Below are 23,505 nucleotides of genomic sequence, written 5' to 3'. Positions count from 1 at the left end.
CCACCGCCAAAACCCCAGTCCAACATATTAATTAGCATCCATTGATTGTGAACTTCACTTTCAATAAATATTCCATTAGCAGTCAGTTTCGTTTTTTTGTTTAATTTACCCGAGTCTCTCCTGCATCACGGTCATAGTCGCCAATTTTTTTTTCCAGTTTTAATCATGTCAGTCAATGTTTCTGTTTCTCATCCTCCATCGCCTCCTTCGAGCAATTTCCACAACTCTGTTCAAGCCCGTACATCTATTAAGATGCTTTTAATTGACGAGGACGAGGATGTCAGTAAGAAGACCGAGACGGTCTCCACTTTGGGAAAGGAATCAGGTGATTATCCATACAACAAGGCTCGAAGTCAAACTTCGCCAGTTCCTTCTGCAAGCTCTGCAATCATAACTCCAGTCACGACTCCATTCTCACCTACAGAACAGGAGCAGGAAAAACTCAAATCCCAGTTAAACTCGGTCAAGTCTCAGTTGCAAGACACTGACTCGGACTGGGATCAAGAAAGTAACTACGCGTTCATCTCTCATTCGCCTTCTACCTTTCCATACAAACAGCCATCAATTGATAACGCGCAATTGGCTCGTAGAAAGCGTCGTAGAACTTCCGCTTCAGAACTGTCGGTTCTTGAGATGAAGTTTAAAGCATGTCCCAAACCCTCGAAATGGGTCAGAGAGCAAATTGCCCAGCAAGTCGGAATGACTGAAAAGGCGGTTCAAATTTGGTTTCAAAACAAGAGACAGTCTTGTCGTAAGAACCAGCTTAAAATGGAGTCTCAAATTGAAAGCATGTTGGAGATTCCTTTTTTAAATAACGAGAACTCTGGCAATGCTGATGCCAAGACCCCATCTTCTGACTCTGTCAAGACCGAGTCAGTCACTTCTAGTAATACCACCACTACCACAACTAGAACCAGTCCCACTTCGACTGCTACTGCGACCAAGGATTCATTGGTACCTATTCTTCATCATCCCAGACCCCAGTCTCTGCTCAGTCACATGGCCCAGAACAAACTACCGCCCATTTTCCCTGCTGCACTTTCAACTCCATCTGCATCTCCTTCAACTAGGGCATCTTCGTTCACGATTTTCTCAGATTCCCCTGCTGCTTCAACTGCAAACCTAAGCATCTCCTCCACAAGCACCACTGCCTCGGCCAGTGCATCGCCCATTCAAACACCTGGCCTCAGATTGTCCATGTCCTGTGACGGCAAAGCTGAATTAGTAGTAACTAAAAAAGTCACTCCCGCTGCCACCGCTACCAATACCACCGCTACTAGCAAGACCGCTGCTGCTACTCCAAGAACACCACTAGGAGCTGCCTCGGCGAACGCTCTCAATGGCAAGCGTCCTCATCCCAGTCCACTTAAAACAAAATCATTATCGGCTCCTGCTGTACCAAAAGATTTCCGCGAAGCAGAATGCATTACAAACCTGCTATCGCTTAGATCCGGCATTTGGAACTAGATCTCCTTCTCCGATTACAAACTTATTTAATGACAACGCTCTGTATAATATCCAACAACTAATTTTATTTTATGTCCTAATTGTCTTTCTATGGATTGTGCCTCCGGCGGGCTGGGGCTCCGCCCCAGACCCCGTGGCCCCTCTCACTTCGCTCGAGTCGGGTTTTGGGATCCCCGGAAAGTTGCAGCTGCAGGGAACCCCCTGGATGCGGCGTTGGGTTTCTAAATGCGTCCCTGACTATCAATCATGTTAGTTGTGTTGCTATTCTTTCACTCTAACATTCTCATCATATGTTGGTTATTATACTCCTTTTTTTGTCTTCACAAAACTGCATGTAGTGAATTGAGATTGTTGGACTATTTATTTGCTGTTGGTTGTTTATTACATGCTGTTACTAGACAGGTTAGCATTCTTGCAATGAAGATACGGTTACTGGATAGAGAGGAAGACCAGTCTTTCGACATGGCACTCAAATTGGGTGAGATTTACTGCAAAGCTTTTGATAACGATTCGGCTCACAGTTACTTATACAACCATGAATATACAGGGCTCACCAACTGCGACTATGCTGACGAGGTTCACAGGCAAGAATACTGGAATAATCTCGTCAGATACAAAGCGTTGCAAATACAAATTGAACTTCACCAGTCGCGAACATTTATCTGGGCTGCTTATAAGGACGATAATCCTGAGAAAATTGTTGGCTACATAACTTATCATCTGCCAAGAGTGTACAAAATCCGTCGTAGTTCTCATAGTCGTTGCCTGCATTTTCTCTTCATGATCAAGCTAGTATTCACCTATATGTGCAAAGTTGTTTCTATGAACATTCGTCACAAACGTATTTTCAATAAGAAACATCTCACGGACTACTTTCGTAAGACTGTTTCTGCTAAGCAAAGTCTATCTACACCTCCTGGACATGCTACTCTAGCGGTCCTTGCAGTGGATCCTGCGTCTCAGAAAAAAGGTATTGGTAACAAACTTGTTTCAACGAGCCTAAATTGGCTTATAGACGAGGCAAAGAAATCATCACCTCACCGTGTATTCCAATGTTTTGTGACATCATCAGAGGTAGCTCGAAAAACCTATAGTTATAACGGATTCTATCCCACAGGCAGCTTTGATCTCACACCAACCTCAGCTTTGCACTTTATGTATTACGACTCTGTGGCTCAGGTTTGAAACAGCCTTGATTATTTATTGTTATTAATCATCTTTCTGTATCCTTTGGATGAAGATACTAACAAAGAACGACAATGCTATTGCTCTTATATCTCTTTGAACTTGATCCGACATCCGGAATCTCTCACCACTGGCCAAACTAGTAAACAAATAGGAAACAATCCAGATGGAACAGACGTATCAATAAGCTCCAGAGGCCGGAGGCAGACTCTTAATTATCAAAGAACATGCGAAAAATACTATTATTTACAAATGATTAGTTAGTCGAGCATGAGACTAAGCAGCGGTCTCAATGGGCTTAGGACTAATGGCATTGAGAGCACTGACTGGCTGATACTCTTGAGCAAGGTACATTAAAGCTCTAGATTCAATAATCAATCTCTGTGGTTTGAGAATGTCTTGTACAGTGACACCTTCCTTGGACACGATCTCTACTCGTCGTTGCTTGACAGTAGCATCATTGAGGTTGTTTCTGAAATTATCGACAATGAAAGTAACCGACTTTCCTACTAACCCATGCTCAGACATGAATAATTTACCAGCATTTTCATGACCAGTGACGAAATCAGCCACATCATCTACGATAAGCAGATGGCCCTGTTGATACTGATAACTCAGGGCAGTGCGAATGGCCTTAGCATATACTTGTTTAGGAAGCTCAGTGCTGTAATCATGGCCTGGAGCTCTTCCGAATGCTCTACCACCATCATGTCTAATAGGACTACCTCTATCACCTTGACGGGCTTTACCACTTCCCTTCTGCGGTAAAAGCTTCTTCTTACTGTATCCCATATCGCCTCTACCGAGGATTTCACGAGAACCAACTCGAGCGGCATCTCGTTCGTAAACTGCCGCTTGCCATAGTATGTCACGTCTCACAGGTAAACCGAGTAAATCTTTGCTAACAGGTTGGAATCGAATGGGTTCTAGCGAGGGGAATGCTCTGTAGGTAGCCAGCACGTAGTTTGCAGGTGTAGCCTTTCTGGCCGCTATATTAATAAATCTTTTACTCGTCAAGGAGGAAACAGCATTATTAGTAACTGCTTTCAGCAGGTTCTGGCCCCATGTCCTCATCGACATTGTATTTTAAATCCTTTCCTGGACAGATAACTGGACCACTCGCAAATGCTACAGTAAGTTCACCAATGCCGCTAATTGATGCATCAGTTGAATTTTTCAAACATCACGTGAGAAACCCGAACATCACATGCAAGGGTCCAGGGGTCTGCACCGTGCTCCAGGACGGGGGGTCTGCCTCCGGCGGCTGGGGCTCCGCCCCAGACCCTGGTTGCTCCTCTCGCTGCGCTCGAGCAGTTTCTTAGACGGGTCCCACAGCCTCTCCTGCGAAGCAGGAGCAACCAGGGTCTGGGGCGGAGCCCCAGCCGCCGGAGGCACAAGACCTCCTTCGCCTGAATTTGTGTGTAAAAAAATATACCAGCTATAAAGAAGACGAGGGTGGAGAAGAGAGGATTGATTTGATCCATAGACCGGCTTGGCGAGTCATTTCGGGGGTGCACACATGGCCGGTGTTTGGTTGTATGTAGAGTTTGAGGTCGAGAGGCCTGCGATGGTCCTGGAGAGCTCTTGAGGCGACCCACTTTTCCGTGTACTTGGCAGGCACCAGTGGGTCATCGCGACCACACAGCATGAATACCTTGATGGGTACAGGGAAGTGTCTCTCCAGTTCGTAATCCTGGCGGGAGACAAGGTTGAAAAGTGGACGAGGAAGCAGGGTTTCGACCTGCGATCCGTACTCGCTTGAACTCACCAGCTGGTGATATACATTATCAGCAACAGTGGTCTGCCATGGTGGAGAAAAGTCGAAATCAGGTGTCTTGTGAAGAACCTGGAAGTACAGTCTTTCCAGCAATAAAATTGACAGGTTAGGACTACCAATGATGGGTAGAATGGCGTACACTTTATCTGGACCCAGCAGATGTGCCACTCTCCACGCCATGTGTCCACCCAGAGATACTCCGGCAATTACGTTACGAATGGGCGACTGAACTTTAAAAGGAAGCACAGAAGGCAAGTAGTCAATCACTAAAGATGTGTCTAGAACAGACCCATCAATACTAGAGCACATATCCTGAGCATGTAACTCGTTGTATATCTTATTAGGCTCGCTTGAAATGGCCCAACTCTCGTTGCCAACGGGATCTATAACTCGCTTTCCATGGTTTCGGTTGTCGAAAGTGACTGCAATCAAAGGTGCTTTATTGTCAGTACTGAATTCATAGTACGAGTCTAACCACGCCAATGCTAGTGCCTCTGAATAAGTGTAGTCACCCAATCGTGGATGGAGTACGTAGACTGCATTCAACGTCTTAATGCTCGAAACATTGCCGATTCTATCCAGTCCGTAGACATAAACAGCGATCCCGCCGATTCTCAGAACAGTCGGTTCTTCTGACTTCTTGGCTCTGGTCTCGCCGCTGTTACTGCTCATTGTTCCTGCTCCTGTGGGGTATGTAGGTCTCCAAGTGCTGGTGCATCTTCACCGGGGTTCAGTTGCACCTGTATATGCAGGGGGTAACAGCCACAAGCGGCTCTGGGTTTTTTTCTGACCATTTGTGGGGCATGAGGACTTGAGGGTCAGAAATTTCTGTGTTTGGGTGGGGGTCTGCCTCCGGCGGCTGGGGCTGCGCCCCAGACCCCACTGCTCGTCTCGCTTCGCTCGACTCGTTTTTTGAAGGGTGTCCAGAACTTTATGAGAGTGGTTAGTGATCTTCTCTCGCTCACATCCTGAAAAGTCAGATCTCGGGCTGTGGTTATATCAAAGCTGTCTGTACTTTCCCAAAACTTGACCTAAAACTTGACCCAGAAATGACAGCAGAAGTTGATGGCTGAAGCTGTCCACAGAACTTGACCCAGAAATTTACTCAGAACTTGGATCTAATTCCCGACCCTAACCTGGACCCTGAAGTGGCCCCTGGTACCTGTCAGAATACCCTGAATGCTTGGTCGATCATATCAGGGTTAGAGGACGAACGGCGTTTTAAACTTTACGAGCGTCTGCAGATGATCGTTCTCACTCATCACCACCAGATACCAGAGAAATAGGGTCGTTATCTTTTCTCAGTTCTTGGCTATAGCTTATTTCATTCGTTTCAGTCAGAACCTCAGATGCAGGGATACCATGTGATCGTTCTTCCGGTTTCTGCTCATTAAGCAAATGAATCTGTAACCAGGGTCTACAGATGGTCTCCGGTAGTTCCGTGAATGGTTACAATTCACCTGCGTTTCTAACACAGCCGGAATGTCTCCAGCTGTATGCTGTATGGATCCGCCTGTTGTCGGGGGGGTTTTTTTTTCAAACCGGCTACCGTGGACCCGCGTGGACCCGCTCACCCCGACTCTAGAAAATCAGTTGGGTCTGGGGTCTGGGGGCGAAGCCCCCTGCTTCCAGGAGGAATATTCAGCCCAACCATCTAAGCCCCTACTGCTTACTCAGTGGATCCTGCCAGCTGGTCCGGGGGTAGTATTTTTTTTGTTCTCTCCCTTTCTTTCCTCCCAACCTATGCCCGACTGTCCCTGTCCTGCCTCCCTATCCATTCCCAACTTAATCGCTGGCAACCCTGCCACCTCATTATACTGATTATAACATGCAGTTGTTGTTTCGCGTGCCTTAATCATCAGCCCAACGCGTCCAGACCTGCGTAGTTATGGGACCGCCACCAGATTTTTTTTTTTTTGGTAACTACTTAAGGAACCCCTCGCCCGCGTCCTCCGGTCGACAGTTTTTTTTAATTTTTCAAATCAAAACAACCCTTGTCGTACAGTTGGGAGTATAGAATTTGGGTTTGGGTTTGCTGGATATATTATCAAGCACCACTAACATCCACCGCCAACTGTCTGTTAATAATACCTATACAGCGAATACGACCTGTCAAAGGGAACGTAGGTTGGATTAAAAAGTAGCACCAGCACCAGCAGCAGGATCTCCACCAGCAACAACAGCAGCAGTGGCAACGTCAACACCCATCAACAGGTTCAGTAGCATCAACAACTCGTTTAGGGTATCTGTGTTTGGCTCTGAAACTTAAGGATTCTCGGAACTAGAGCTTTTAAACTACCTCGTTATATATTTTTTACGTTTGGTTAATAAGTTCGGTGTGGTTATTCTCGGTGGTTTTCGGTCTCTATTGGTCTGAATAGTTGGCTTTTTTTTTGTTCGATTTGTTAATGTCCTTGCTTTGTCATTAGAAAGATTGCGATTGTTAGGTTTGTTTTAGTTGTGCGCTTTGTGTATATTGTTTCGGTTGTGATTAGTTTTTGGTAGGGGTTCTTTTTTTTTCTCTTTAGTTTTTCTCTTTTTTTTTGGGTTATTGTCTTGTTTTCTTGATTTCGTCTTTCTTACCACATTTCCCTAGTTTGCGGCGTTTTTAATTATTCTTTTTCTTTCTTATTACTAATATTTTTTGATGATCATGTCGCTGGAGATTTCGTCTGACTTGAAAGATAACGATGCAATTGCTTCTTTAGCATCTCCAGATGTATCCTCGAAAGATGAAGCAAGTTTAAAAAGTGAAGGAAAGGTTATAGAAAAGGAGTCTTCTTCTGATGATTTGAATGCTCCTATATCGCCACCAGTTCCATCTCCTACTATCGAAGAGAATGATACTACCAACGGAAGTGTTGACAATATGGATGTTGACGTTGAAAAAGAGACTGAAGAGGTCTCGGCTACTAGTGTAGTTGAGGCCGATGCTCAACCTGAACAAGAGGCTGCTAGCAGTGCTCCAGTTGAGGAGGAAAATGCTAAGCAGGCTGCTGAGCAAGAATCGCTAGAAGAGTCGAGCAAACCTGCTGAGACTACTGAACCTTCAGAGACTGTCAAGGCTGAAGCTACTACTGAAACAGAGAGTAAAGAAAGCCAGCCAGAAGAAGTACGACGCTTGGCTGAGGATGACAAAGCCGATACTGCCAGTCTATCCCCAAATACATCCAGCTCGGAGAAGCATGATAGACCTAATGATGATGCCGAACCTAACGGTACGGCGAAAAAGCTCAAAACCGAGTCTGGAGATGCTGTAGTTGCTGAGACCACTGCTGCTGCTACTACAGTACCTGCTGAAGCCAATGCTAGTGGCGCCACTCCGGCTACTGCCACAAGTAATGCGGCAGCGGCAGCATCTGCTATCGAGCACCCAGATTACTCTCTTTTAGACCCTGTCGAACCTGCTGAGGCCATGCCAAAGCACCAAAATAAGTTTGCTCTCTCTGTTGTTCGTTTGGTCAAGAGACTGAAAGATGCACAGCCTTTTGTTCAACCAGTCGATCCTGTGAAGTTGAACATTCCTACTTATTATGACTACGTTAAAGAGCCAATGGATTTAGGAACTATGGAGAAGAAGTTGACTGCCAACGAATATCCCACCGTTGTGTCTTTTGTGCATGATCTAGACTTGATCATTTCAAACTGTATCTTGTTCAATGGCGCCGAGTCATTTATTTCTAACATGGCTCGTAACTTGTCTACCTCGTTTCACAAGCACATGACCAACATGCCCAAATATGATGCTCAGTCGAGTGTTTCAGGAAAGCCTAAGAAGAAGTCGTCTATTCTGCCAGGTTCCAGTCCTCTTGGAACTCCCAAGCTTCAAAGGGCTGCCGCTGTGGCTGCTAATGCTGCTAATGCTACTGGTGGTGCTTTGGTCAAAGATGAGCTAGATGTTAGTGGTACTCCTAAAGGAGCTACCCCTAACCGTCGTGGATCAGTAGCTGACGCTAAACCTTTCGCTCTTCAACCATCGGGTGTTCCTCTTATTCGTAGAGAATCTGCTGCTGAAGGTGGAAGACCCAAAAGAGAGATCCACCCTCCAAAGTCTAAAGATCTACCATATGGAGATGTTAAGCCAAGGAGAAAGAAGTTTGCTGCTGAGCTTAAATTCTGTGGTCAAGTGTTGAAGGAGCTGTTTAGCAAGAAACACGAGGCTTATTCTTTCCCCTTTCTTCAACCGGTTGATCCAGTTGCTCTCAACTGCCCAAGTTACTTCAAAATTATCAAGGAGCCAATGGATTTGGGCACTGTTCAAGACCGATACAACAAGAACGCTTATGAAAATGCTGACGAGTTTGAGAGAGATGTAAGACTTATCTTCAAGAACTGTTACAAGTTCAACCCTGAAGGGTCACCTGTGAATGTCATGGGACATAAGCTTGAAGCTGTGTTCGACAAAAAATGGCAGGAGAAGCCTCTTCCTGCTCCCAGCCCACCTCCTATCCTGGATTCTTCTGATGAAGAGTACTCGGATTATGAAGAAGAAATTAATGAGTCGAGAATCACCAATCCAACCATTCAGCTTCTGGAGGTACAACTCGAGCAAATCAAGTCTCAAATTGCTACTTTGCGCAAGGAAGCAGTTCGAGAAGCTCGAGAGGCTCGCCGCAATTCAATTGCTGCTAAGAAGAGACGCAAGTCTGCAAAGGGTGTTGATGGAAGACGAAAATCCACAACTGGTGGTCGTAGATCTAGCGGTAGTGGCCTTATTGCTCCGGTTCACATCACTTATGAGATGAAGAAAGAGCTTTCTGAGAAGATTGGTTTATTGCCAGAGAAGAAGCTCCGCCATGTCGTTGGTATTATTGAGGAGAGCATGCCACAATTAAAGAATTCTCCACAAGACGAGATCGAACTAGACATGGACCAACTCGATCCAGAAACACTCATGAGACTATATAACCTCGTTGTCAAGCGAGAGGAACGTAAAGCAAAGGCTCCAAAGGCTCCTAATTCTTCGCGCAAGAAGAAGAACAGACCCTTGAGTGAAGCTGAGCAAAGTAGACAACTTGAGGAACTTCAAAAGAAAATCAAGCAATTCGACCGGATCAAAGACGGTTCCTCTGAAGCGGACTCTTCCTCGGAGGATGAAGATGCTCCTGGCTCTCACACCAATAACTTGAGCAGTGATGATTCATCATCAGAAGAGGAGTAGATTTTGTTTATGCTTTGATTTAATATTTATTTATGTATGATTCAGCAGTTCGTATGTACTGTTAATGACTAAAATCTCCATTCTAGACTGATATTATAAGTGACTGTGTGCCTCTGGCGGCTGGAGCTTTGGCCCAGACCAGACGTCTTCACTTATTACATTTGAGCTGATAATAAGCTCAACTTCCTCTTTATGAAGCGAATGTCGAACCCGTTGGCCCTAATTTTGACAGCGATATAGAAATAAAATAAGATAAAATATAATAAAATGGAATAAATAAATAAATTACAGAGAATAATGCAAAGAACTAATTAAGGATGAAGGCAGCGGCGAATTGCAGTCTGCCGTGAAGTTGTATATGGGCCTCGTTTCCGACGAAGTGTGTCGAGTTTGTTGGTAAGAGACTGGCTCATAACTTCGAGATATGTGAGATTGGCTCTAGCTTCAACTACATGCTGCCTGAAAGTCTCGAGCTCGGACTCAATTTGGTCAATAACCAAATCATACTCGTCATCTGCGTTGTCGTCATCACTATCATTGTCCTTTAAATGTGTCTCAGGGGATGTGGATTCGTTGAATGATGAATCTTCATCACCAATTGGTTTATCTTTAATTGCGTCTATTGGTTCCGTAACACTAATACTGAATTCATGCTTAGGATCTGAGCTTGAGCTGGACAGTGTTCCAATTGGTTGTGCAAATGTGCGTCTCAATGACCTGCGGTTTGATTTCCTCCGGGACAATTCAGATGTAGGGGATAAAGGATATTCTACTACGGGCCCTGCTCCATATAGTAGGGGAAGTTCAGCAATTGCTGGAGCTTCTTCCATGGAAGTTGTAGTTGCCTTCAAGGGAGGAGAGCATGGTTCTAAGTTACGAGAGGGTGATGATTCTGAGGCTAAATAAAAGGAGACTTGAGGAATTTGGGACCGTCGCCTTCTCAAAGAGGGAGATGATTCTGTATCATCGTTATTAGAGAAGGTGACATTATCATGTCCATTAGTTGATGTCGAACGCGATTTGTGTCGTTTTATTGAGGAGCAAGGTGAAATGGGATAGGTATCAAATTGACCTCTACCCAAACGTTGAGTTGGTGATTCAGATTGACTGGAAGAATTCATGGCAATAGCCCATTGACTGTTGCCAATTTGACAGTATACTTCAGATCAATGACGATATCAACCTATAGTATTTAAACACTGAAGTATCCGAAACTAAAGTGAAAGTCTAGTGATTCCTGTGAAGATATATACGGATATCATCAAAAATAAATAAATAACTCGGATTGACAATAAAGCAACTGGTCTGTACCCACCGCCTAAATATTTCACGTCAATCAGAGGAGCTGTAGGTTGATATTAATTAACTGGTTTAGGATACTGACGCGTCTGATCAAATTGTTTATCGGGTTAATCGCGTCGAATGTGCATGACGAGGACCGTGCATAGTAAGGTAAGAAACCTGGAGCAGATTTGACGGGTATAATGACATATCAAAGTACGAGACAATTTGTTATTGAGCAATGGCAAATCAAAGATAGTCATATGGAATCCCAGTGTTTTAAACTTATTATGAAATTAGCAGTTATAGGTAGAATATATGCTATTCATGGTAACCTATAACATGTCTCATCTTATACATAGTCATATATGCAGGGTCAATTCAGCGACATGACAGTCACCACTATGACTGGCTAGAGGGCTCGCACCGAAAGCCTCAGCATCTAGATAATAAATAGCTAACAAATTATATAATGTTCACAAATTCCTTGAGTGAATCAGAATCTACATTGAACGAGAGCTCAGTTCTTTATTCACACTCATCCTATAATCCTCATGCACATCACGTGATGTGCCCAATTGCCGAGTGCGTATCTAGCAGGTAAGTGAGTGCATTTCCTATTTAGGAATGGATACAGTCACACATTACTGCATGCAGTCAGGTTCACCGCACGAGTTGACTCGGAAAATTCACACCACCCACTCAGACAGTGCTTGAGTTACTTCCTGAAATTAACGACCAAAAGTTCGATCCAGTAGAGACGCTCTCTTTCAGTGCAACACATAAAACCATTCAAAATGAGTTACAACAAGGAGAAGGCCCCCGAGGCTGAGCAAAACATCATCAAGATCAGAATCACCATCACTTCGACTGATGTCAAGAAGATTGAGAAGGGTGTGTATTGAATTAACGACGGGTCATCATAGAGGGAGTGGTTAGACGAATGGGTGGACGGGTTGGACGAGGAATATGAAGCAAGAAATAGCGGAACGATACAGCATCTAAAGAAGTTTGACGAGACAATTCGAATAAACGATATAGCAAAAGAAGGCTTTCGACATATCAACAGTCTTAAAAAGCGACTAGAGTCTGCTACTCAATATTTTAGACAGACCATTTATCTCAGCAAAAGTATAGCTTAAAGCATTCGACTTAAATCGATAAAATGTGATACAACAAATGATATTTACCTTGTTTTTATTGACTATTTGGCGAATGTCATTAGCGACGAGCGGGGATTGACTAGGCTCCAAAGTCTAATGCCCTCTAGTAATTTGAAGTATATTCGACAACATGATTATTTTAGTGCTGTATTGTCTGTCTATTGTCTTCATTTTCCCAGTATCTCTATCTTATATTTCCACTAATATAAGATATCTTGGGTGTCCATACCTAGTCCATCACATTCTACTAAAGATTCCCAATGTCGACCGTCAGTGGATTTCCCAGTATTTTACTCTTTTACTAACAACAAATAGTTTCTTCTGATCTCCTCGGACGTGCCAAGGCTTCCGGCCTTTACGCCAAGGGTCCCGTCAGACTCCCCACCAAGGTCCTTAAGATCACCACCAGAAAGACCCCCAATGGTGAGGGTTCCAAGACTTGGGATCGTTATGAGATGAGAATCCACAAGAGATTGATTGACATCCAATCCACCGGTGAGATGGTCAAGAAGATCACCGCCTACAACATGGAGGCTGGTGTCAACATTGAGATCACTGTTGCCCAATAAACAATGTAATTTCAAAACTATAAAAACTAAAAGTATCTTCTGTGCTTTTCTTTGTGTTGATGTAATGAAAAATTAACAAACAAATTGCAATTTTTGCTGGGAACTTACTTTTTCTCCTATATATATTATCTATCAGTCTGCGTGCTACTAATGTGTGGTCGAGTGGAGTCGGTCTCCAATGTCGCCTATTCTTTTTCAGTTAGTACGAGCTTCTGTAGCCTGATTGCCTACTTGGGCCGGGGCTCCGCCCCAGACCCCGCTGCTCCTCTCCCTGCGCTCGAGTCGTTGCGTTCACAATGCCAGTCTTGTGATATGAGACAGGCTGTTGAGTCGCAAGTGTTAGAACCGGATGTTCTGTTACTTACCCAGGGACAATGTATCCTGTGTCTGAAATGGAAGCGTCGATTTCTCCAACGTAGAAGTCAATATCGGGGTGGTGACGTGCCACGCTTTGGAGACCATGGTGGGATGCAATGACTGCTACATAGACAATCTTTGACACATTCCATTCTTTAAGAGTCTGGATAACGGCTAGAGCAGTCCCACCAGTAGCAATAATGGGGTCAATAATAAACGCCATGCTGTAAGGAGTCGTTACATCGGGAAGCTTGTTATAGTACTCAACTGGAACAAGGGTGTTCGAATCTCTAAAAATGCCTAAATGATACACAGGTGCACTCTCGTCTGGCAACAAGGTTTGAAACGCTGTTAATTGTGTTAGTATATCTATCACCAATGCTCAGTTCGATCAAATGAGAGAAGTGATCAGGTCTGGAATGGAGTCCCAGACACTGAAGGCACTGCTAGATCATGAGATCTCTTACCTTCAAGCATTGACAGACCAGACCGAAGGATGGGGACCAGAACATATTTTTGAGGAACTGCCCGCTTGCTAGTGTATTCATAACCCAATGCTGAAATACCCTTATAATCAGTTAGTAGAGCACGAAGATAACTCAATTGATTAATATCAAGTGATGCCTGTTGTACTTACCATTGGCCCATCGGTTACCTCGAAATTTGTGGCGGAAGCCTCAATAGCGAGAATTTGCGAAATCTCATTCGTAAGGGTTCGAACATCCCTCGACGAACTAACAGATTTCGACCGCAATTGTGAGATTTTGGCCTTGAGAACAGGGTGCTTGGATTCATGAACGTTGGAGCCTAAAGACATTGTGACGGACAGAGATCGGATAGTACTTTTACAACAACAGGTGATGAGGTGATACCGGAAGGGGTAGGTATATAGTCTTTTGCAGCCTGATAATATGCCACTTTGAATATTTCAAATGATTTTGCTTATTCAAACAGCTCGAAAAGTTGACAAATGAGCAATTGTTGGGTGAATGAGATAACGGAAGGATGCTATTTGCGGATAGGTCGCAGGACGTGTAACTAGCTGGTACTGCCTATCATGCATACAATCGGGTTGATGTTTACCTTTATGCATGATATGTACGCGGCGGAATGATAAGATAAGCAGGTCGTGTCATATGATGGCCGAGGGCGGGTTTCGATGTCAATCCTGGTAGCCAGAATTTTGACATTGAGTGATAAGACTGATAGAATTAAGTTGAATTACAGGAAGAATATTAATAATTGTATCTAATATTTGTTGTGAAGCGAATTGTTAGCTTTTGCGAGCCTCATTGACATTTGAAAGACACACTATTACAACAGTCTTCTCGAGCTAGTGTTTGTTGACATATAGCGCTTAAATTATTGAGCAAAACAAGACAAAGAAGAACGAAATCCTAGAACTCTAGGAATTGTTAAGACCCGAACAGAGAAGATGTCTAAAGCAGATTACCTCTTATCTATTGAATCGGTGAGACCACGCTGCAAGATTGTATTTGAAAAGGCTCTTGTCAACCAGCTCACCAATTTTGATGTTGACCTTTCAAAATTGGATGGATTGGTTGATTATACAATCAAAACAATCCAGGATGATTTTGGAACTGCATATGATAAGATCCCTCCTCATGGAAGATGGCAACATTTTGAAGCAGGCGGTGTACCTCGCATTGACCAACTGGTTGGTCTATGGCCAGATAGTGATAAGAAAGAAGTGACCACTCGTCTGATAGATCTCTTTTTGGTTTCTGTACTGCTCGATGCTGGAGCTGGAAAGCATTGGAAGTATGTGGAGAAAGGGTCGGGCCAGGTAATTAATCGTAGTGAGGGTCTGGCAACTGCCTGTTATCATATGTTCAAAGATGGTTTGTTCTCATCTCTTCCAGATCAGGATCCTTATAGAGTTGATGGAAAAGCATTAGTGAACCTTAATGAGGATGCATTTAAAGCAGGGATGCAAGTTAGTGATAGCAATCCTTTGGAGGGATTCAATGGCAGGTTAGCTTTGTTGAACAGACTTGGCAAGGCTCTCCAGGAAAACAAGCAGCTGTTTGGGCCAGATGCTAGACCCGGTTACTTGGTTGACTATCTACTATCCCATGAGAAGACAATTGGAAGAACTGTTCCACTGACTACGTTGTGGGATGCTTTGATGAAGGGATTGGGTCCTATTTGGCCACAGGAAGGACGAACCAAGCTTGACGGCGTCGTTCTTGGAGATACATGGCCATGCTCGTCTATGCCTCACATCGTTTCAGATCCTTCGCAGAGCCTTGTACCGTTCCACAAGCTTACTCAATGGCTATGCTATTCTTTGCTAACACCTATCAAAAAGTACCTAGATCTTGAATTTGTAGGCGAGTCTCTCCAAACGGGCTTACCAGAGTACCGTAATGGAGGATTGCTTGTTGACATGGGTGTACTAACGCTCAAGCCATCCGCTATTGCATCGGCATCATCATCGTCTGACAAGTCCGCCTCTAGTGTACCAGTTTTTCCAGTTGAATCCGACGTTATTGTTGAATGGCGTGCTGTCACTGTGGGCTTTCTAGACCTCATCTTGGACAAGGTCAATGCGAAGCTCGGTTCCCAGCTCTCCCTTCCACAATTACTCGAAGCAGGTACTTGGAAAGCTGGACGTAGAATTGCTGCTGAACTTCGCCCCGTCACAAATGGGCCTCCTATCGACATCATCAGTGATGGAACTGTTTTTTAAACTATACGAATATACATAGTCTATAAAAATACAACGAGCTTTGTCTCTGGTGACTGGATTTTCTTCCAGACCCATTTCTCTCGCACCACCAGAGTGTATCACAGGAACAACGTAAACGTTGTGGTGATCGGCTCTGGGATGGAAGAGTGACAGAGAACAATACTGACATTATATCAGGGGTTTAAACACTGCAACTATAATGTGTTAGTCGATCACTTCTACAAGAAGTTATCAACAGAGCAATACAGAAAACTGAACAACAAAATTAGCTCATTTTGAAGACTGAAGGTTTGGTTTTCTCATCACCGGCCGTAGCCTGAGAGTGGTGCATGAAACGTTTGAATCATAGCGAAAGCTGAGCAGTGTTATCTGTATGCCATGTCTCAATTCTACTTACAAATTCCTTTCAGCATTGCTGTTTTAGTGGGTTTGAATTCAAATTACTCCTCTATATCTACTTCTAACAAAGTTAGTTGTTGTTCAGCCGATTGAAAGAGCTAACCAGTACTAGTCAATCTTAATGGTTCAGTGTTCAAGTAAAATGCTGTTATCTCCAGTGGTTTGTCAGAGAGATTCCCAACTTGTTAAAAGTCATCAGTAAAGATTGCCAGATCAATGTTCAGTACGAGTTTGCAAAACTTACAATTACATGTTGTTAGTGTATAAGAAAGAAATTTACCAGTGGATCACAGGTATTTATAGTGGTGAAATTTTATTTGCACGGCTGAAAATTGGGCTGGAAACCAATTCATGAAGCCAATTCTCAATTCTCGAGTCCACTTCAACCGCGAAACCGACTCGGGCCTAGCGAGAGAGCCTCGGGGTCTGGGGCAGAGCCCCAGCCGCCGTAAATAATTGTGTCTGTGAGTGGTGGAAACAAACCCTTCAAGGCCTCTGTAACTGACCTGGTTCTTATGATATGTTACCTTGCCGAGGATGAGTATTCTAAATAATTCAATTTATCAGGCACATGCCTATTATTTATTTTATGGATCGTTAATGCACGTAAATTCTACACTTGGAAGAGGAAAAAGCTTGCAGAGACAGCTTAGAAAGGAGTGTCCTCAGGGTGAATAGAATCATCGTAGTAGCCGCCAATGACAGGAAGCTTGGAGAGAGCACCCTTACGGAGAATAGGAATAGAATCAGCGAAGAAAACAACACCGAAAAGAGCAGTGCTACCCCAGAGACCCAAAGTAGGGGTCCTAGCTTTAGTTAGTTTGGCCAATTCATTTATCATGTGCATCATGTGCCTAAGCAAATCTCAATGCTAAAACGCTAACTATCGAAGAGCTGGCAGATTGAGCATCCCAGCAAAAATTCCATTTCAAAGCACCAAAGATTCATAATCTTATGAAGCAATTCGGTTCACTTACCACTTGAGAGTCTTAGGGATGGTGAAACCAGCAAAAGAAGCAGCTGAGCTGTACTTGGGAGTATTAATGTAGGACTAGAGACGTTAGCAAAGGGTACAAAGCAAAAATAACGTATACAATCGTGTTCAAGAACCATCAGAAATTGGTTACTTAGTATAACCAAAGGCATTCTCAACATGACAGAGGCTCGCAACTGGCATCATGTGTCGCGGTTGATGACCAGGTCCTTGGATGCGCCAGTCCCTAGAAAATTCGATATATCATTACGGTCCAGTGATTCTCATCAGCATCACTCCATTTACATACCTTGGAAACCATTATGACTTCTACAGGGTCTTTTAGAACTCGATCACGACAAAGGTTAGTCTATTGAAGAGAGTGCCCGAAAAGTTCACTACTGCAATCGTCAAATTCGACCGCTTATTGCATTGGCCAATGAACAGTTTTCATTTACAACTGTCGGATTGTCCCGGCAAGAAGAAACAAATGGTGCGTTTACTGTCATGTATGCTAATAACAGAAGACATTCTATATCGCGCCCATTGAGTAGAGAATGGTCATTAAATATTGACTAAACTCTTTACAATGCCTTTATACTCTATGAAATATGAGGGATTACGTATTAACACATTGTACCTTTACTGAAATGCAACTACTTCGCTTCGTAGTGGCATCTCCATTTGGCGGCCGGAGATTCAATTGCATGAGCGTCATGCCCGACAGAACATTTTGTTGCACTTAGTACTTGGATATTGTAACTTCCTGCTACTGCTCCTGGAGATTTCTGGGGAAGTCGAGATAACGACTCGAGAAAAGTGAGAGGAGCAGTGGGGTCTGGGGTGCAACCCCAGCCGCCGGAGGCAAATCTCTTCTCGGTGAAAGACGGTTACCCCTGAGTGCAGATCATACGTGAACCTGCATATAGCGAGGGTTCATCTTGAATCTGGTTTACCAAGTTGTAGATGTTCATATGTTCAGAAAAGACTATTGGGAACTGTATAAGTGTTAGAGGGTAAATTATTGGTCACTTTTGCCTCTATAAGTTTTACGAAACTTTCTAGAGGACATACTTTCGATCTCTAAGAAGCACAACTCAAGCTCTGAGCCGCACATTTTTCAACATCTGATCACCTAGCACTTAGTTAATACACATTTAAAGGGCAATGCTAGCTCGGAAACTCAGCCAAGTTCGATGGGCAAGGCCTACAGGTGGTCGAACTGTGGCCTCTAGACTCATATCCTCAAGCGCATTTACAGTTGTGAACCCCACAAAACCTCTCCAGACGTACCTCGCTCGGCATATAGAACAGCTGCCATTCAAGCCCAGCTCGCTGATCTTAGCAGTATCTCCAGAACTTTCACCAGTTTTGCCTGATCTGGTGGCTGATAAAAGTAATGGGGATCAAGTAATTGGTGTGACTTGTGATGCTGTTCCTCCTGCATCGCAAAGAAATGCATTTTCCGCCTGCTTTTTTGGCAGCCGAGCTGTAATCGACGATGCCAGTGCTCTTTCCGACGGACTCTCGCAAATTCGAAACGAACGTGGTGTGACAGTGGGTCGAGTCAATTGGGCGCTATCGTCATCATTTTTTTCAATTGAGATTGGTGGGTCCGTGCATCGGCCTGGAACCTCATTGGTCCTGCCAACTGCAAATACCATTTTCAATACCGGTAGCGAAACTACCATGCTATACAGAGAGAATGACACCACGTCTCCACTGTTATCTTCACTAAAGCTAAGACTCCACACTTTGAGTGGATCAGATAAAGTGTCGAAGGCTTTCACAAGCCCACTTGTCCAGATCGCTCGTCCTCAAATGACCATTACTAGTGCTGTTGACAACATGATTAAAACCATTGACAACACATCAGCAGCTCATTTCTTGCAATCATCTCCAGAACTGATGGACCCCGAAAATTTAACTACTAGAGATCTGACAACTCCGAAAAAGGTGTTTGCTGAAGTGTTTTCAAGCAAGACCAATAGCGTAGATCGGTTCGAGGTGATTGCCGGTGGTGGCGGAGAGTGGTCGCCAAGGTCCGCTATGCTTGTACTTGAACCACGAGCACAGCTCTCATCAGGTGACAAAATCACATTCTATTTTGCGAAGACCATTAATGACTCGCAATCATATCTCGAGACGACCGAGCTTACTGGATCCATCAAAGATATCGAATCACAATCCTCCACAGCCTTTGTTCTCGAGTGTGCCCCAGTAATGGAGACTCTCGATACTACTCTGGCACCTTACAAACCGGACACTGTCCTGGCGAACGTTTTTGGACTTGGTTCTGAACAAGGTTTCCTGCTCGACGATGTCAAACACTCTGTAAACTGCGAAGTAGCTATTCTTAAATGAGTTGTTTTGGCCATTGTGCCTCCGGCGGCTGGGGTGCTACCCCAGATCCCGTTGTGCTCCGCCTCGCGGAGCCCTTCGGGGAATCGCAATTGTATATAGATAATGCATTACTATGGAACGAACTAAAACTATACCAGCACTGACCAGCCACCTCCTAGTGAATTAAGTGTTGCTACGAGGATATTGGTTGCAGGTTTAGGCTCGACTGCAATGACCGGAGCTGGTGTCGCAAAAGCGGTATAAAGCCACGTAACAAGCCCAGCACTGGAAAGCAGCGTGAAAGCACCAACTGCACATCTGAGCGCCCTGCTGATGATTTTGTCGAGACTCAACGGATCACAATTGAAAATGGACTCAGAAATATTTCCATCAGGCCGAGTTGGCGATGTCGGTCCTGGACGCAGCATGGCAGCAGTCGGGCCTGCGGATTTCCTATGGGATACTCCTCCGGTGTTGTCGTGGTTGCCATTAGTATTAGCTGACGTAGAGTTCCGCTCTTGTTTCCGAGACCGGTACATTTGTCGAGATCTCACAGCAATGACGTTTTCAGTTCGAGAAACCTGTTCCAATTGCATGGCCCATCGAGCATTATATAGCTGTGCACGGCTCCCCGGTGATGAAGAAAAGTACTCTGGTAAGATTTCAAGCCCGGTAGGACCCTTGTCAGTGTTAGTGGCATATGGAACGAGTTGCTGATACTGGTTCTCAGAATAGCCTGGTCGATTAAGTGAGCTTGCTTGTCGCAGGAACTTATGACTATGCAGAGAATTGGATACTTGTACAGTTGAAATCCATTCAACAAACTTCTTGGCTGTAATGAAGCGTAGCCAAGCAGAACCATGCTCAGAGAATATATATCGACAGAGGTGCTTAAGTTCGGAATTCACCAACTCAATCGTATAGTCGGGCTCCATCATGACGCTGGCAAGCATTTCGGAATCCAGATTCCGATTACTTGATACAGTACACGGCATGAGAAGAGGGTGAACTGATTCTGCCGAATCTGTTTTAGATTCGTCAGCAGTAGATGTAATAATGCTGCTTCCTGAGCCACGCCTTTCTTTTCGTTCTCTGATCAACTGGTCGCCATATGCTATAGCATCATCGATTGGTGTGTCGAATAAAAATGGACTGACGTTTGAAGCTTTGAGTTCCTTTAAAATACTCACCTTCAAGTCAATAATGTCATCTGGTTGGAGTTGATCAGATTTGGAAATAAGCGGTATGACTGGTGCATATCTCGAAAGTTGTGAGATATAATTGATATCAACTGGCTTGATACGGTCAAGGATGAGATAGAAACATACATCAACATGAGAAAATTCAGTTAGAGAAGATGCTGATGTAAGAAGATTTGTTACTTGAGGGCTCGAAACATTGACAGTATTAGCAGTTTCTCTAAACTGGCCATCGAGGTATGAAAGGACATTTTGAATACAAGTCGTGGTATCACTGTATTGACCGTATCCAGGTGTGTCAACAAAACCAATATTGCGGCTAAGAGCTCCATTAGCAGACGTTGTAGACTCCAAAGAGTGAATAAGGCTTGGCCGTCTTGCATTTTGTGGTCTCATGTCATTCAGGTCGAAGAGAACGTCGCTGTCGCTGCTATCATCTTGAGATGGTTTTCTAGTACTGACCTTCTTCTCGTGATGAGCTATGAGATATAATGAATATGGTTTGGTAGAAGCAGATATTTCTACAATAGAAGGTGAGTGTGTATGATTGGCAGAAGAAGTGGACTTTGAAATTGGACCCCCAGATGCGGTAAGAGGACCGGCCCCATTGTTGGCAGATGAAGCGCCCAGAGTATTGATAGTTTCTTCTAACCCGATTGTACCAGCAGACGACTCATCTTCTCTTGGATGCTTGTACCTTGTGGGCTCATCAACATGGACAATATGCTTAGACGACTCGAGAATGGCTTTAATGAGTTCAGTTTTGCCGATGCCAGAATCCCCTGCGACAAGAACTTTAAGCTTTCCAAGACTCAAGCCAATTGTTGTAAATGGCTTACGACCTGGAAGAGCCACTCGAGGCATGACAAGTTGGGGAAGGGTGGATGAAGTTGAAGACGAGTCATGACGTTGATAGGAACCATGAGTCTCATGGGCACTGCTAGCACTGGTACTAGCATTTACACCAATCAAGTCACCAAAGGCGTCAATAGTAAATCTATCCCCGCCAACACGGGGAGCACTATCAGCGGCCGACCCAGCACCAGCTGGCCCATTAAAAGCAAACTCGAAAGACTGGTCTGGATTCAACCCTCGTGGAATGACAAAATCAGCAGCTGCAGCTGTAACAGCCGGCATCTCATCCATTTCGAATTGAGAGAGGGATGGAGGGCGAGAGAGTGGCCAACTCGAAACTGATTCATCATCAGATGTACTTGCTGATGAAAGTTGGGTGGAATCTGGAGGAATGGCGCCAGCATTTCTGTGCAAATATGGTGTGTTTGGATTTGGTGAACCTGGACTATATAACCCACTGGAGCTGTCGGAAAGACATACCCCGTCGACAATCCCAGTCGACTGGGGCTGTACAGGGGAGCCTGGAGGAGGCTTTGAGCTAAGGAAGAAACGAGACGGACCACTCATGTTGTATAGTACAGCAATCAATCAGATATGAATGCTCTGAGATGTGGTCGGCAACAATGGGTAAAGTGGGGTCTAATGTTCACACAAAGAGCACCGAAGTGAGCTTGAACGAATTTGATATGAATAGAATAGAAGAAACAATGATAATAAAAAGTAACAAGAAAGAGGATGGAACCGAATCAGTTTGTAAATAGAGAGTCAAACAAAGAGACAGAAGGAAAAAAAAACCTCAAGCCTTGAGACACTAGGCAAGTAGAAGGAATGAAACAGTAGAGTTTAGATATCAGATCAGATATCAGATCAAAAGATAAATCGAGAATACACGATACCGGGTGCGTTATCTCTTCTCCAGTAGTCAACTCTGGACAGCTCTGACAGGCAGCTCCAGATGGGCAGCTCTTATATCTATTTCTACTCTCGATCAACGGTCAATTGTTTCAGAGTTCTATTGTCCATGACTTTTGGGTGAAGTGCGTTAAGTCTTGCGTCAAAAAAGTGGATCGCACTGCACCAGTTTCACGGCGATATCTACCTGATCTTCTTGGCAGTAGGTTATCAATAGTTGACCGATCAAATGAGGTGTTTCTATACGATGTTAGCGAAACAGCCTTGTTCCAATTTTTGTGGGTTCTTCTTCACACAAAATTATTAATAGTCAAAGGGACAAAAAACAGAGAATAAAAAAATCACAGTTGTTGGTTTGCGCCACAAATGCTCGTTTGGGTCGTTCTGATCGCGATGTAATACGTACCCGTATAGTTACCAAGCAGACAGACGGACAATCAGCACACCACACAGAAACTATAAACTATAAAACAGAACAAACGCACGGTTGCCACTATAAACTGGGCTATCTATTGCTCAAAGACAGAAAAGTGGCGGACAAAGTCTAGTGAAATAAGCCGTCAATTCAAAAACACAATTAGCAAAAAGCTAGGGGTCTTGTCGCGTGAGTGCAGTCGATAAAGCGATGTAGCTTGCTTTGACAACAAAATAATTGACCTGTATATCAAAAGAAGCTAGTGGTAATAAGCAATTGGTAATGTTATGGCGTAACCACCACATATTGACCCCTCATTGCGTCCATTAATGCCTGCATAACATCCCGTCAGAACTGTCTTATCAGCTGCACCGTCGATGTTAGGGCCTTTTAGGGTGCTACCAGAGGAGTAATGCTATCCAGCAAACACGACCCGAGCTCCACACATCGAACAGGGCGTCACAAACAAGAACCCCCCCTATTCCTTCCAGTTCAGTGCCTTCCAAAACATAGACCAGTCAGTGAGCCAGAACAGAAACCGCGGCCAGTCGGTGGTCTAGCCGCAACACCCACACTGACACCCCTGGCAGTTGTGGGTTAGGCAGTAGCCTTATCAGGCATTGTATTGCGTAAATGTGCATGCACACTGAATGCGGAGAATGACTCAAACGGTTAGCGGTTGCCCAGTCACCCTCACCCCCTTGTAGCGAACCAGCCGGGGTGGGACTTCACAGCG

At 44.3% G+C, this 23,505-nt stretch overlaps 7 protein-coding genes across 7 annotated transcripts; 4 read left to right on the top strand and 3 right to left on the bottom strand.

The window, feature by feature from the left end:
• Positions 1-165: 165 nt before the first annotated feature.
• On the top strand, positions 166-1,467 carry YOX1 (Yox1p; the record flags this gene model as incomplete). The annotated part of the gene is made up of 1 exon (XM_018878286.1): positions 166-1,467. One exon carries the CDS (start codon positions 166-168, stop codon positions 1,465-1,467), a length of 1,302 nt encoding a protein of 433 aa, XP_018735605.1.
• A 1,461-nt stretch (positions 1,468-2,928) lies between these two features.
• YML6 (mitochondrial 54S ribosomal protein YmL6) lies at positions 2,929-3,732 on the bottom strand (the record flags this gene model as incomplete). The annotated part of the gene is made up of 1 exon (XM_018878285.1): positions 2,929-3,732. One exon carries the CDS (start codon positions 3,730-3,732, stop codon positions 2,929-2,931), a length of 804 nt encoding a protein of 267 aa, XP_018735604.1.
• A 358-nt stretch (positions 3,733-4,090) lies between these two features.
• On the bottom strand, positions 4,091-5,101 carry AWJ20_1407 (uncharacterized protein; the record flags this gene model as incomplete). Its single annotated transcript, XM_018878284.1, has 1 exon — positions 4,091-5,101. One exon carries the CDS (start codon positions 5,099-5,101, stop codon positions 4,091-4,093), a length of 1,011 nt encoding a protein of 336 aa, XP_018735603.1.
• A 1,981-nt stretch (positions 5,102-7,082) lies between these two features.
• Positions 7,083-9,590, top strand: BDF1 (chromatin-binding protein BDF1; the record flags this gene model as incomplete). The annotated part of the gene is made up of 1 exon (XM_018878283.1): positions 7,083-9,590. One exon carries the CDS (start codon positions 7,083-7,085, stop codon positions 9,588-9,590), a length of 2,508 nt encoding a protein of 835 aa, XP_018735602.1.
• A 4,805-nt stretch (positions 9,591-14,395) lies between these two features.
• Positions 14,396-15,673, top strand: AWJ20_1405 (uncharacterized protein; the record flags this gene model as incomplete). The annotated part of the gene is made up of 1 exon (XM_018878282.1): positions 14,396-15,673. The coding sequence occupies one exon, from the start codon at positions 14,396-14,398 to the stop codon at positions 15,671-15,673; it is 1,278 nt and encodes a 425-aa protein (XP_018735601.1).
• A 2,539-nt stretch (positions 15,674-18,212) lies between these two features.
• On the top strand, positions 18,213-19,409 carry AWJ20_1404 (uncharacterized protein; the record flags this gene model as incomplete). Its single annotated transcript, XM_018878281.1, has 1 exon — positions 18,213-19,409. One exon carries the CDS (start codon positions 18,213-18,215, stop codon positions 19,407-19,409), a length of 1,197 nt encoding a protein of 398 aa, XP_018735600.1.
• Positions 19,410-19,537: 128 nt separating this feature from the next.
• On the bottom strand, positions 19,538-22,009 carry AWJ20_1403 (uncharacterized protein; the record flags this gene model as incomplete). The annotated part of the gene is made up of 1 exon (XM_018878280.1): positions 19,538-22,009. One exon carries the CDS (start codon positions 22,007-22,009, stop codon positions 19,538-19,540), a length of 2,472 nt encoding a protein of 823 aa, XP_018735599.1.
• Positions 22,010-23,505: the final 1,496 nt, after the last annotated feature.

This window comes from Sugiyamaella lignohabitans, chromosome A (assembly GCF_001640025.1).
Source record: "Sugiyamaella lignohabitans strain CBS 10342 chromosome A, complete sequence".
NCBI classification, from domain to species: Eukaryota; Fungi; Ascomycota; class Dipodascomycetes; order Dipodascales; family Trichomonascaceae; genus Sugiyamaella; species Sugiyamaella lignohabitans.
Note: the sequence above shows the minus strand (reverse complement) of the source record. Positions and strands in the feature narration are given on the sequence as shown.